The sequence below is a fragment of the Megalobrama amblycephala genome, linkage group LG3 (assembly GCF_018812025.1).
Source record: "Megalobrama amblycephala isolate DHTTF-2021 linkage group LG3, ASM1881202v1, whole genome shotgun sequence".
Lineage (NCBI taxonomy): Eukaryota > Metazoa > Chordata > Actinopteri > Cypriniformes > Xenocyprididae > Megalobrama > Megalobrama amblycephala.
Genome location: NC_063046.1, coordinates 52,834,692 through 52,847,950, shown reverse-complemented (window position 1 = coordinate 52,847,950; position 13,259 = coordinate 52,834,692). Strand labels below are relative to the sequence as shown.

The window sequence follows — 13,259 nt, the reverse complement described above, 5'->3', positions numbered from 1 at the left end:
TCCAAAAAAGTTGGGACAGGTAGCAATAAGAGGCTGGAAAAGTTAAATGTACATATAAGGAACAGCTGGAGGACCAATTTGCAACTTATTAGGTCAACTGGCAACATGATTGGGTATAAAAAGAGCCTCTCAGAGTGGCAGTGTCTCTCAGAAGTCAAGATGGGCAGAGGATCACCAATTCCCCCAATGCTGCGGCGAAAAATAGTGGAGCAATATCAGAAAGGAGTTTCTCAGAGAAAAATTGCAGAGAGTTTGAAGTTATCATCATCTACAGTGCATAATATCATCCAAAGATTCAGAGAATCTGGAACAATCTCTGTGCGTAAGGGTCAAGGCCAGAAAACCATACTGGATGCCCGTATCTTTGGGCCCTTAGACGGCACTGCATCACATACAGGAATGCTACTGTAATGGAAATCACTACATGGGCTCAGGAATACTTCTAGAAAACATTGTCGGTGAACACAATCCACCGTGTCATTCACCGTTGCCGGCTAAAACTCTAAATAGGTCAAAAAAGAAGCCATATCTAAACATGATCCAGAAGCGCAGGCGTTTTCTCTGGGCCAAGGCTCATTTAAAATGGACTGTGGCAAAGTGGAAAACTGTTCTGTGGTCAGACAAATCAAAAATTTGAAGTTCTTTTTGGAAAACTGGAACGCCATGTCATCCGGACTAAAGAGGACAAGGACAACCCAAGTTGTTATCAGCGCTCAGTTCTGCATCTCCGATGGTATGGGGTTGCATGAGTGCGTGTGGCATGGGCAGCTTACACATCTGGAAAGGCACCATCAATGCTGAAAGGTATATCCAAGTTCTAGAACAACATATGCTCCCATCCAGACGTCGTCTCTTTCAGGGAAGACCTTGCATTTTCCAACATGACAACGCCAGACCACATACTGCATCAATTACAACATCATGGCTGGTAGAAGAAGGATCCGGGTACTGAAATGGCCAGCCTGCAGTCCAGATCTTTCATCCATAGAAAACATTTGGCGCATCATAAAGAGGAAGATGCGACAAAGAAGACCTAAGACAGTTGAAGCAACTAGAAGCCTGTATTAGACAAGAATGGGACAACATTCCTATTCCTAAACTTGAGCAACTTGTCTCCTCAGTCCCCAGACATTTGCAGACTGTTATGAAAAGAAGAGGGGATGCCACACAGTGGTAAACATGGCCTTGTCCCAACTTTTTTGAGATGTGTTGATGCCATGAAATTTAAAATCAACTTATTTTCCCCTTAAAATGATACATTTTCTCAGTTTAAACATTTGATATGTCATCTATGTTGTATTCTGAATAAAATATTGAAATTTGAAACTTCCACATCATTGCATTCTGTTTTTATTCACAATTTTTACAGTGTCCCAACTTTTTTGGAATCGGGTTTGTAATATTCACATATGATTTCTGTAATGTTGCCTGCTATTTACATTCACAGACATAACTGACTGTGTTTATGACTGTGTAACTGTGTGTGTTTTTGACAGAACCTTGTGTGTATTTGACAGTTTATAGAAAACAAAAAATGTGAAGAAGTTACTCACGAGACTTGACGTCTGAGAGCCAGCTGTCTGTGTGCGTGTGCTTCAGATAAGTGCGCTCAGAAAACAATCCATTAAGATGTTTAAACTGATATAGCTTTAAAATGCGTAGAAATAATAAACTTTAATGAAAGTAGAATTATACTATCCGTGAGAGTGATCGCGATATAGATGATAATCAAAACCAAGCTGATGTCTTGTTAATATTTGGCAGAGAATCCAATTGAGGCAGGAACTGTGATCATAGAGAGGGGGCGGGGCTCAGCAGCTTATTTGCATTTAAAGGCACATGCACGAAAAATGTTCTTGACTGAAGTCAGAAATGGATATTTACAACATGGATTTGTAAATGATCTGGGCTGGATTTCCCGAAACCTTCTTAACTCTACGTCGCTCTTAAATTATACCTTAAGCTGTACCTTGACGTTAATATGTGTATCCCGAAACGCTCTTAGTTAAGTATACCTTCTGTAAGCCATTTGTTCGTAAGGTTGGTCTGGACCACTCTTAGCTATACCTTATCACTATTGACAGTCTATACGATTATAATTCTGAAGTTGTAATACACCCAGTGTTCAATTAGGATAAATGGCAAATAATAAAAGGCAAAGATTCACTGCTAAATTCAAATGTGCTTTGGCGCTGAGCTAGAGACAGATGCGCTCAGCACTTGTCATATATCACAACAATTCAGTGTTTTTAACCACATCAGGTTTATTTTAGGTTTCAGACATATAAATACACATTCGAATGAAGTACTAGGCTATATAAAAAAGACATTTTTAGTTTTAGTTTGTTAAAAATCTAATTCCATAAACTGATGTCTACGAAAGCTGCAATAATAGGCCTAACCCTTTCAATTATATAATTTGATGAAGTGTTTTATTCATATCAGATACACATTGTGTATGAAACAATAAAGTTTACTCGATTCTTCTCCCAGTTCACTGGCTACATTCATCATTTCAGGGAAAATTTCGTAAATCCGACAGCTCTGAATTGCAGTGCCAACTCATCGCGTGACAAAACACATTCACTTCCACATATTTTACAATCAGAATATATAATAAAATTCATGATATAGTTTACAAGTTTGTGAATATTTTGAATAAAAAAAGGAAAAACGATATAAACGTGATACCTACATATCTGTAAGCATCATGACGTGTCTCCAAATAACGGTCACCTTAAACTCTGCACTCTGGGGGCTCAGCTAGAATATAGAGCCCTCAGAATATAGATAAATTACAATAAAGATTTAGATTGCAATTTGGATTATTTTTATAAGATCCCATGAGTCCTGATAAATGCAATTTCTACTTCTGAAGTGATTCTTTTATAAAGACCACCACTTTCTCACATAAAACAGTGAAGCAGCCCTACATAGAGTGAATTATCGATTCTCGAGCCATCGATATCAACCATGGACAGCACCAGGTAACGTCGCACTTAAGAAAGGTTAAATAAGGTATAGCTCAGGGAGCACGCCTAGAAAAGGTATATCTTCAGTTAAGGTATACCTTTAGAGACTTCGTAGCGGGCTAAGAGACAACGTTATCGGGAAATCCAGCCGTGTGATGTATTTTAAGTTGAAACTTCATAGACACATTCTGGGGACATCTGAGACTTAAATTACATCTTATAAAAATGGGCATAATAGGTCTCTTTTAAAATATAATCACATTTACACAATCGTATACCTAATATGTTTAAAACTGGTCTGTTAATGTTTTTGGTTTTGCCACATTTAGTTATGAATTGCATGAATTACTTTATGCAATTTATAGCCTATATTTTGAATGGCAAAATATCGAGTAGCTTGCATTACTGGATGTTACTGTCAATAATATTTTTATTGTAAAACAGTTTACCTCACCTCACACTCTTTCACCATTAAAACTGAAGGGTCATGTTTGGCTTCTGTGAAAAGTTAATTCTTTGATTTGATTGGCCATCTCATTTTTATTTTATGTTTTATTTTAACTGAACAATTGAACTAGTGATCACCATGAATATCACACATTTTCTTTAATGGAAAAGAGCAGATTAACATTTTGATTCTCCTTTTGCATTGCTCTGGAAAACATAAGGATGAGTAAATATTGACACAAATTTCCTTAAAAATGTTGAAGATTTGAGTGCGGTGTGACGGGATTGACCGAAATGCTTACTGTCCGTTGTCATGATATGCATGTTTTACCCACGATTCTGCATCCAGTATTTTTTAATTTTATAAATAACAATAAAAATAGTCAGAAATGTGTCCTCTGCACCACCAATTACCTTGGGCTCTGGTACATGAAAGAAGCCCTACAGTAAGTTGTTTTGTCTAATGCAACACTTCACATCTTTGACATAAAAAGGCTGTGTCTGAGAAAGTTCTATGTTGTTACAGTGAGCTCTGGTTAATTAAAAGGGATTGTTTTGTGTTGCTGTCATCCACTGTCTCTTGTGCACGCAGCGTGAGAGAGACCCCGTGTAATTACCTTTTAAGAGACACACCGCTCTCATCAGAAACCATCACTGCCAAAGTCTTCTCAATATTATCAAAACTCCAGGAGCAATGCAAGGTTCATTAACACCGTTAAGATACACAGAGAGTAATTAAAAGATTTTTTCAGCTTACTGAACCATGATCATTCACTGACTGCACACAGAGGATCGGAGACAGGTTCTCTGGCATATATTGGTTTCAGTTTACCACTAATTCATGGAAGTTACAGGATAATACGACTATAAAAACACACAGGAAGAGTCTGAATGGAGGAAAGATAATTCTGAAATACTTGAGCAGATAGGATATTTTTGGACTTTTTCTACTTATTTGAGGATAATCAAGTTTAATTTAGGGCCCCAATCATTTGTACAGTGTAATTAACCTAGTAAGAAAAAAGTATGACCACCATCTCTCAAAAAATTAAATCTCATCTGTAAAATCCACTATGAACAGATTATTTTGCATGATCTGCATGGTGAAATTCTCCCAAACAGCCTCAAACTGTCTGGTTTTAAATTGGATTGGTAAATTTTTATTTATTTATTTTTATTTAATAAATAAATGGCAACTTGGTGTGGTAAGACAGAATTTAACTTTTTATTTTATTTTATTTTATTATTAATTTAATTTAATTTAATTTAATTTATTTTTTATTTAATTACCTTGACAGTCATTGATCACTATGAATTTCTTGTATTTCCTTGCATGAAAAAAAAAAAAAGCAGATTTGACATTTTGATATTTCCTTTTGTGTTCATCTGGAAAACATGAGGATTTGGTAGATATTGACATGAATTTCCATTTAAAGAGTTAAGATCTGCACAGTTTGTGGTTGGTAGGATTTTTAATGATTTTGAAAAAAGTCTCTGCAAGGCTGCATTTATTTGATCAAAAATAAATTACAGTGCAGTATTATTGTGAAATATTATTACAATTTAAAATAACCGTTTTCCATTTGAACATATTTTAGAATGTAATGGCAAAGCTGCATTTTCAGCATCATTACTCCATTCTTCAATGGAACATGAACAATGTTGAAAACAGTTTTTGCTGCTTAATATTTTTGTATAAACCATATGATACATTTTATTTCAGGATTATTTAATTAATGGAAAGTTCAAAAGAACAGCATTTATTTAAAATAAATATCTTTTGTTACATTATAAATGTCTTTACTATCAATTTATTGCATCCTTGCCGAGTAAAAGTATTTATTTGTGTGTGTGTGTGTTTGTGTGTGTGTGTGTGTGTGTGTGTGTGTGTGTGTGTGTATATATATATATGTATACATATATATATATATATGTATACATATATATATATATACATATATATATATATATATATATATATATATATATATATACACATATATATATTAATGACCCCAAACTTTTGAACCATAGTGTATGAATGATTTCTAACACAGTTTGTAGACAAATGCTTTTTACCTATAACTGTGCAACATTATTAGCAATTATACCAAGAACTGTACTGTATAGGTAAACAGTTAAACAGGAGAGGTTTAGTCAACACAATGATTCTCTCAAAAGCTCAAATGTACATGCTCTCAATCAGTGTTTAATGTAACAACAAAAGTGATAGAGAACTGAGGAGTAATAAAAGCAGTGCTGTCTGTCTGTCTGTTTAATAAATGAAAGAAAAAAAAAACCATTGGCTAACACTGGCATACTGATGTTAATAGATGAAGTGAAAATGATTTCTAATGGCAAGGGTCTGACTATATCTGTTCAAAGGCTGTTATCCTGGACGCAAGTGCCAATTATTCATTCACTTTGTATATTCTTCCTCTGTAATCAGGATGATAGTAAAACCAGTGTGGACCAACAAAGCAATGTATCAAAACAAGAATAACAAGCTGTAGTGAGCCAGGCCTGTCCCACATGATACACTTGATGAGGTGTTGCAAACTTTAAATAGCTGTTGCGTGTGCATGTCTGTGAATTTCACGAGACCATAGGGTGGACAATACAATATTTTAGGTTTCAGAAGGGGGCTCACGTGCCCTTTTGCTCAGCCCTACAATTACATGATCAAAGTGTGGATTTGGGACAGGACCCTTGACAATGATTTACTAATTAATTCTATTTTGAAGGAATTTAGTACTTCACAGTCAAAAATCAAACAAGTAAAAGTGGAAATGGCAGCCCTGACAGCAACATAAAGTGTCGGCCCAGATGTGTGTAATCCACATGTACCAGATGTGGGCCGGATCTGGGCCACACTATGTTGCCGTCTGGGATATTATATGTGAAATAATAAAAAAGCAATCAGATTTAACATTTACAACACAGGACACCACATGGGAAATGAATAAGACAGTAGTGATCGGAGAAACTAAGCTTGTCGAAACTTTAAAACCACTGAACTATTTGTTTTGCAAAATGATTCAATGTTTCGAAGCTCGAAATGCTGCACACTGGTGGCACATGCTGGTCAGAACAATGTAAATGCAGCGAAAACTCGCATAAAAACTTATTTTTTAAACTAATTGCAAATGTTTTGTTGAAAGTGTAATCTATTAACTCTTTCCCTGCCAGCGTTTTTTTTTTTTTTTAAGTTGCCATACACTGCCAGCTTTTTGATTATTTTCACAAATTCATGGCCCCTAGAATATTTTGTTTTATGAAAGAACAGACCCTATTAGTACAGTTCAAAAGTTTGGAACCACTAAGATTTTTTATGTTTTTAAAAGAAGTTTCGTCTGCTCACCAAGGCTACATTTATTTAATTAAAAATACAGTAAAAAACAGTAATATTGTGAAATATTATTACAATTTAAAATAACTGTGTACTATTTAAATATATTTGACAAAGTAATTTATTCCTGTGATGCAAAGCTGAATTTCCAGCATCGTTACTCCAGTCTTCAGTGTCACATGATCCTTCAGAAATCATTCTAATATGCTGATTTGCTGCTCAAGAAACATTTATGATTATTTTCAATGTTGAAAACAGTTGTGTACTTTTTTTTTCAGGATTCCTTGATGAATAGAAAGTTCAAAGAACAGCATTTTTTCTGAAATACAAAGCTTCTGTGCATTATACACTACCGTTCAGTTTGGGGCAGTAAGAATTTTTTTTTTTTTTTTTGAAAAGAAATTAAAGAAATGAATACTTTTATTCAGCAAGGATGCATTAAATCAATCAAAAGTGGCAGTAAAGACATTTATAATGTTACAAAAGATTCGATTTCAGATAAACACTGTTTTTTGAACTTTCTATTCATCAAATAATATTTTCACAAATATTTTGTAAATTACACATTAAATGTTTCTTGAGCAGCAGATCAGCATATTAGAATGATTTCTGAAGGATCATGTGACCTGAAGACTGGAGTAATGTGCTGAAAATTCAGCTTTGCCATCACAGGAATAAATTACTTTGTGAAATATATTCAAATAGAAAACCCAATATTCTGTTTTTACTGTATTTTTAATTAAATAAATGTAGCCTTGGTGAGCAGATGAAACTTCTTTTAAAAAAATTTAAAATCTTAGTGGTTCCAAACTTTTATATATATATTATATATTCTATTTTCATGCATTATTTTTTTAATCAACACTTGAATGTATGTTCATGGGTTTGCATTTCATTGAAATTGAAATTTTAAAACATTTCAAAACAGTTATGACATAACAAAGCCTCATTTACTGAAATCACATGACTTTGGCCCCGAATTACTGGTTCAAAACAATTGATTCATAAAGGTTTTAAAGCTTCACATAGCAGTGTTTCGAAAGTGCCCATCACTATAAGACACAGCTCTAGCAAAACCTCAGTGCAATCATCACCTGTCAGCGGTGTGTGTGTGTGTGGTCTTAAGGAAGAATCTTTCCTTCTGATTTCCCCCCTTGAGAGTCTGATAATAAAGGACCATTGCGCCACTCTCATGCTTTGTCACCTGACAATTTGGGTCAAGTTAATTCGGTGTTGTCTCATTATATTGTGCACCAGAGGTGACAAAGGACATTTATGCCTCAGGGACACTCTAGAGACCTTTCCTGACCTGATTATTGTAGCAAGCGTGACAGATTTTCTGCAAAGTTTGGCATGTTCCACATCAAACCAACATTCAAAACTTTTAACTAAATCCAATCTAATTCAAAATGAGAGAAAAAACGTAACTTTTTTTTTTTTTTTTTTTTTTTTTTGAAAATCAGATATGTAGTTAGAAGCATGAACTCACATTCTTGAAGCCCCGGTAAAGGATTTGAAGCTCTTTGCGTGAGAAACGCGTTTGAGCCTCCAGCAGCTCCAGAGCTTCTGGTCGATGCCGTACAGCAGAAAGCTCCAGTTCATCCTCAACACTATCTGTAGAGAACACAAAACATCCAGATTATGATTCAGCTACTCAGCTAACAGCGTTAAATCTTTTATTTTTTTATTTTTTTTATATAATTAGTGTACCAAGCAATGACAAAACATTGAGCACTTTATATTTCACAGGAAATATTAGATGTACAACATTTAATGAGATCCAAAATATTTATTTCTTCATGAGTACTTAAAAAAAACAAAACAATTTTAACACAAATGACAGTTACATCATTACACCACTAGTTGGCCACAAGTGACTTCATGAGTAAGTCATTAAATCATTCACTTATACCAATTTGTTCACTGATTCATTCATGAACAAATCAAGTGACTGGCTACGTCTGAAATTGCATACTCTCTGAGTCAGTACTTTGTTTTTTTAATGTTATTTTGCGACTGTTAAAATGTATATACTATATAGTATAAATGAAGTGTAGTATGAATGTTTTTCACCTACAATATAGTAGGAAAGTATGCATATTTGGAGACAGCTACTGTCTTATTAATGAGTCACTGAATCATTCACTTAAACCGATTTGTAAAAAAAACAAAAAACAAAACAGATTAATTCATGAATGAAACAAGTGAATATCTGTATGAGTGAGTCACTGAATTATTCACTCAACCAATTTGTTCAAAAAACACTGATTCATTCATGAAATGAAACAAGTGTCTGGCTACATCCGAAATTGCATACTCTCTGAGTCAGTACTTTTGTCTTAATAAGTTACTTTGTGAATGTTAAAAAATATGTAGTATATAGTATAAATGAGTGTAGTATGAATGTAATCCTTGATATACTACATTCCCATCACACATTCAATATTGCAAATATGTTCCATTCAGTCAGGTTCTAGATCAAATCTCAAACATCCAAAGCATGTTTTAACCTCTGTTCTAAGATTTTCAATCTGTCCATAGTATCTTAAAGGTATAATATGTAATAATGTTGGCCGCTAGAGGTCGCTAGAAGCCTATTCAAAACAAAGGCGTAGCTTGATGACGCCAAGTTTTAGAGCAGAATCTTGGGACATCTGGTCTCCATCTCAACGGACAGTGCAAAAGAATAGGGATAGGACTCGGGAACAAATCATGTTCATGGATGCGATTATTAACATTACTGTAGTATGAAGCAGAGCAGGACCGAGTGTTGTAGGAGCTGAACGAGGCCGCTGGAGCGGTTGCGCAACACACGCCTCACGAGCAGCGGGACTTTTATTATGACACAGTCGCCGGCGCTGCTTCTGCTTTTCCAGTCATGAGTATGAGGTAACACAGCTCTGTTTATTATACAGAGATACATTTGAGTGTGTTAAAAATGTTATAACTTTACTCTGTGCGTTCGCTCGGCGGCTGCTGTGAAACACTTGTTTGAGACACACTGCAGTAAAATAGATCGATTTTAGAATATCATATTAAATATTGGATGTCTTGTGTTGATAAATGGCATGCAATTAATTTTAAAACGTATTGTATGATGGAGAAAATTATGTATTACTGTTAATAAAAATAAAGATGCATCTGATTATGCTATGTTAGCTATTTGACAAAATAGTGTTTTTCTCTGAGGCATGGTAAAGCATGGTACTCGTAAAAAATCAAGAAAATTGATTTAAACAATAAGACTAAATGTGTGGAGCTATATAACAACAATTCGTTTTCTGTCTATAAAAATACATCAAAACGGTGTTTCCATGGTTTCTACAAAATAAAACCGGAAACCGAGGGTAACGCGGGTATGACGCAATTGACAGGCGACTCCTCATGCGTCCTGGAGCCTTGATTAAAATTGCAATTTTCTCACGATTTTCAAATGGTTAGAAACATTTGGGATATTGTAAGTACTCAAGTGAACAAAATATATAACACTGGCCTAGTGGTTTTTGGATATTTTACTGCAAAAATATTACATATTGCACCTTTAACAGACCTTGGTGTCTCAACCTAGCCTTAAATCTAAATAAAGCTTTCAGTTCATATTTGAACCCTGATTAAATTGCAGTTTCGGCATTGCATTTCTCTAGCTTAGATCATCTAGCATCCAATATGACCTGTACCTGAGATTCACACATTATTTACACCCCTAAAGGCTAAATAATCTTTAAAAATAATGACTTAAGAGCAGGAGCCAAAAAAACATTAATCAATGGGAGGTGATGGTCGCTATTGGGAGGCACGGTGATTACTGCGACACCTGAAGCGTGGAAGACTAATGGCAGACATATGACCCTGTGATCCACAGAAGACGACTCGTCAACCGCTTGGCAAACAGAACTGACATATATAAACATAATTTTCTCATCCCAGAAGCGGCCCTCTGGGTGTATAGCGATCAAATGTGACAGAGTAATTGTAGCATCATTACCGATTCATGCTAACAGCACTGTTTCATAACATGATGCATATGTATTTTAATATCAGCATTCTTTGAGCATTTAGAGCATTTTAACAATCAGCAGTTAATATGACAGTTCATCATTTGCAATAGTATAATTGATATTTAGGATTTGCCGCAATGTTGCAGAGAGTATTCAGAGGTTATGACATATCCAGTATAATACTCAGCAGCTAGACATGAGTACAAATGCCTTTGGCTTGCATAAAAATATGAAAAGAGTGAGAGATACAGAGAGGTCAAACATGAAATACTTAAGTAATAGAAAAAAGCAATGAAAGGTATGACATACCCTTGTGAAAAAGAAGTAAACTTATTGAAAAAGAAGTACACTTAATATGGAAATAATAGGCCTACACTTTAAAAGAATATACTTAATTGCATCAAAAAGCACTCTGAAGTTCAGCTAATTGCATTTAATATAAGTTTAAACTAATACTTTTTCTGAAGATTCAACATTACATTAACACTTAAGTTGGATTTTAGTACATCTTTACATGTAATTTATAGCTGAATGTACTGATAAGCATTTATGATAAACTAAAATCTTGACTTTAAAATTGACAAATGTCATTTCTATTTAAAATTGTATGTATTTGAAAATGTGTAAGTACTTTACATGTGATTTAGTATGTTTACTCAACAAATCAAAATAAGTGTATGTTTAAATCACTTTCAATTTGACAATTTACAAAGTGCACTTTTTAAAAGTCTTTGTCAAGAAAGTCATGAAAGTGTACTCTTTAAATACACTTAAGTGGCCTTTTATTTTATTAACATTATCTGCAAGTGCATTTTTTTTTCTTTTAAAAATGATACTTTTAAGATATGAAGTGCACTATAATAAGTGCACATTCAATAAATTAAGGGCACTTCTTTTTCGCAAGAGTATGGACAATACGCTAGAAATAGAGCTGTCTGAGGAAAGATGCTGGAGACTTGTGTTGAAAGAGGACTTGCTTTGTGTACTGGTGGATGGTGCTTTGGTAGAAGAGCATAGGAACAGCTTCTTGAGCCGTGCCGTAATGCCACGCCTGCTGCCGTTCTGAAGGCAAGCGTTACCTAGAAGATACAGCGTGAGTGTCACCACAATAACCATGGTCGAACGGAGCATCGGGCGGTGGCATGCTGACATGAGTTCATGAAGCAAAGCAGGCATGGATGTGTAGCTTCGTGCAGATCCAGGATCAGTTTTTAGTTTTGTCTTTTTGTGTAGTCTGTTAGAATGACTTGATGACTTGTTCTTTTTTTATGCCGCTGAGCAAATGATATTTTCTTTCCCCCAAACCTCAACCTAACCATCACATTAATCTTTCTACATGTTTAATTTTCATAAAGACTTGGCTTATTAAGCTGGTTTCCTCATGGGTACACTTTGCTCTTTCTCACAATGTAGGTGATTTGAGGTTTTACTGTCTTTGTGGGGACATTAGATGCCTGCAGTGTAGGCAAAACCTGCCCTATCTCCACATTGAACCAGTTCACTGACCTTTTTTAGGCCAATTCACACCGCCCCGACAACAGCCAACAAACTCGTCTGTTGGAGTTTGTTGGATCGGTGTGATAACCCTGTTGGCGTCTGTTGGCGTTTGTTGGCGTTGGTCGGAGTCGGTTTTCACCCGACTGAACATGTTTAATCTGCGTTTGTCGGGTCGTGGAATGTCTGCGCGGTGTGAACAGTTTTCCAACAAACGGCAACAAACTCTGACGTAATCTGACCTGATCACGAACCGATGCCATGGCGATGAGGCAAGTCCCCTGAATATACAGCTGTTTGATCGCGCCCGCGCCTCACGTACACACAACATCGCAGCTTGTTCGTTATAAAAAATAAAATACAGTTAAAAATAAAAATATACAAAAGGTACAATAGTCCATAGTGCAATCCGTGCCATTCAGCAAGAGCAGCTGCTCCACTTCACCGAAAGATAGAGGTAACGACGTTATAACCACCATAACCACCATCCAGGTTTATCATTCGTTTTTTTAGTTTAGCTACATGGTTTTATATGCTTATGGGTCTCGTTAAAGGATTAGTTCACTTTTAAATAAACTTTTCCTGATAATTTACTCACCCCCATGTCATCCAAGATGTCCATGTCTTTCTTTCTTCAGTCAAAAAGAAATTAAGGTTTTTGATGAAAACATTTCCAGGATTTTTCTCCTTTATAGTAGACTTGAATGGGCACCAAACGGTTGAAGGTCAAAATTAGTTTCACTGCAGCTTCAAATTGTTCTACACGATCCCAGATGAGAAATAAGGGTCTTATCTAGTGAAACCATCGCTCATTTTCTGAAAAAAATTGAAAATTATATAAGTTTTAACCTTAAATGCTCATCTTGAACTAGCTCTCTTCTTCTTCTCCTCTATTAGAATTCCAGCAGTATAGACGCTGCTAAGCGTAATACTGCCCTCCACAGGCCAAAGTTTTAACTAATGTTTATATGCAATATGCTAGTTCAATAGTATATAATA

The 13,259-nt window shown here is 35.2% G+C and overlaps 1 protein-coding gene across 4 annotated transcripts in view; it reads right to left on the bottom strand.

Annotated features, from left to right (window-relative positions):
- The window catches only part of kcnip4a (potassium voltage-gated channel interacting protein 4a), a 269,903-nt gene that overhangs the window by 18,238 nt on the left and 238,406 nt on the right, over nucleotides 1–13,259 (bottom strand). For 3 of the 4 annotated variants that reach the window (XM_048186032.1, XM_048186031.1, XM_048186033.1), the window contains exon 2: nucleotides 8,258–8,382. In XM_048186032.1, coding sequence (XP_048041989.1) covers nucleotides 8,258–8,382 — 125 coding nt within the window. Of the gene's footprint in view, nucleotides 1–8,257; nucleotides 8,383–11,743; nucleotides 12,582–13,259 lie in introns of those variants that run through there. The other variant, XM_048186034.1, reaches the window with a different exon arrangement.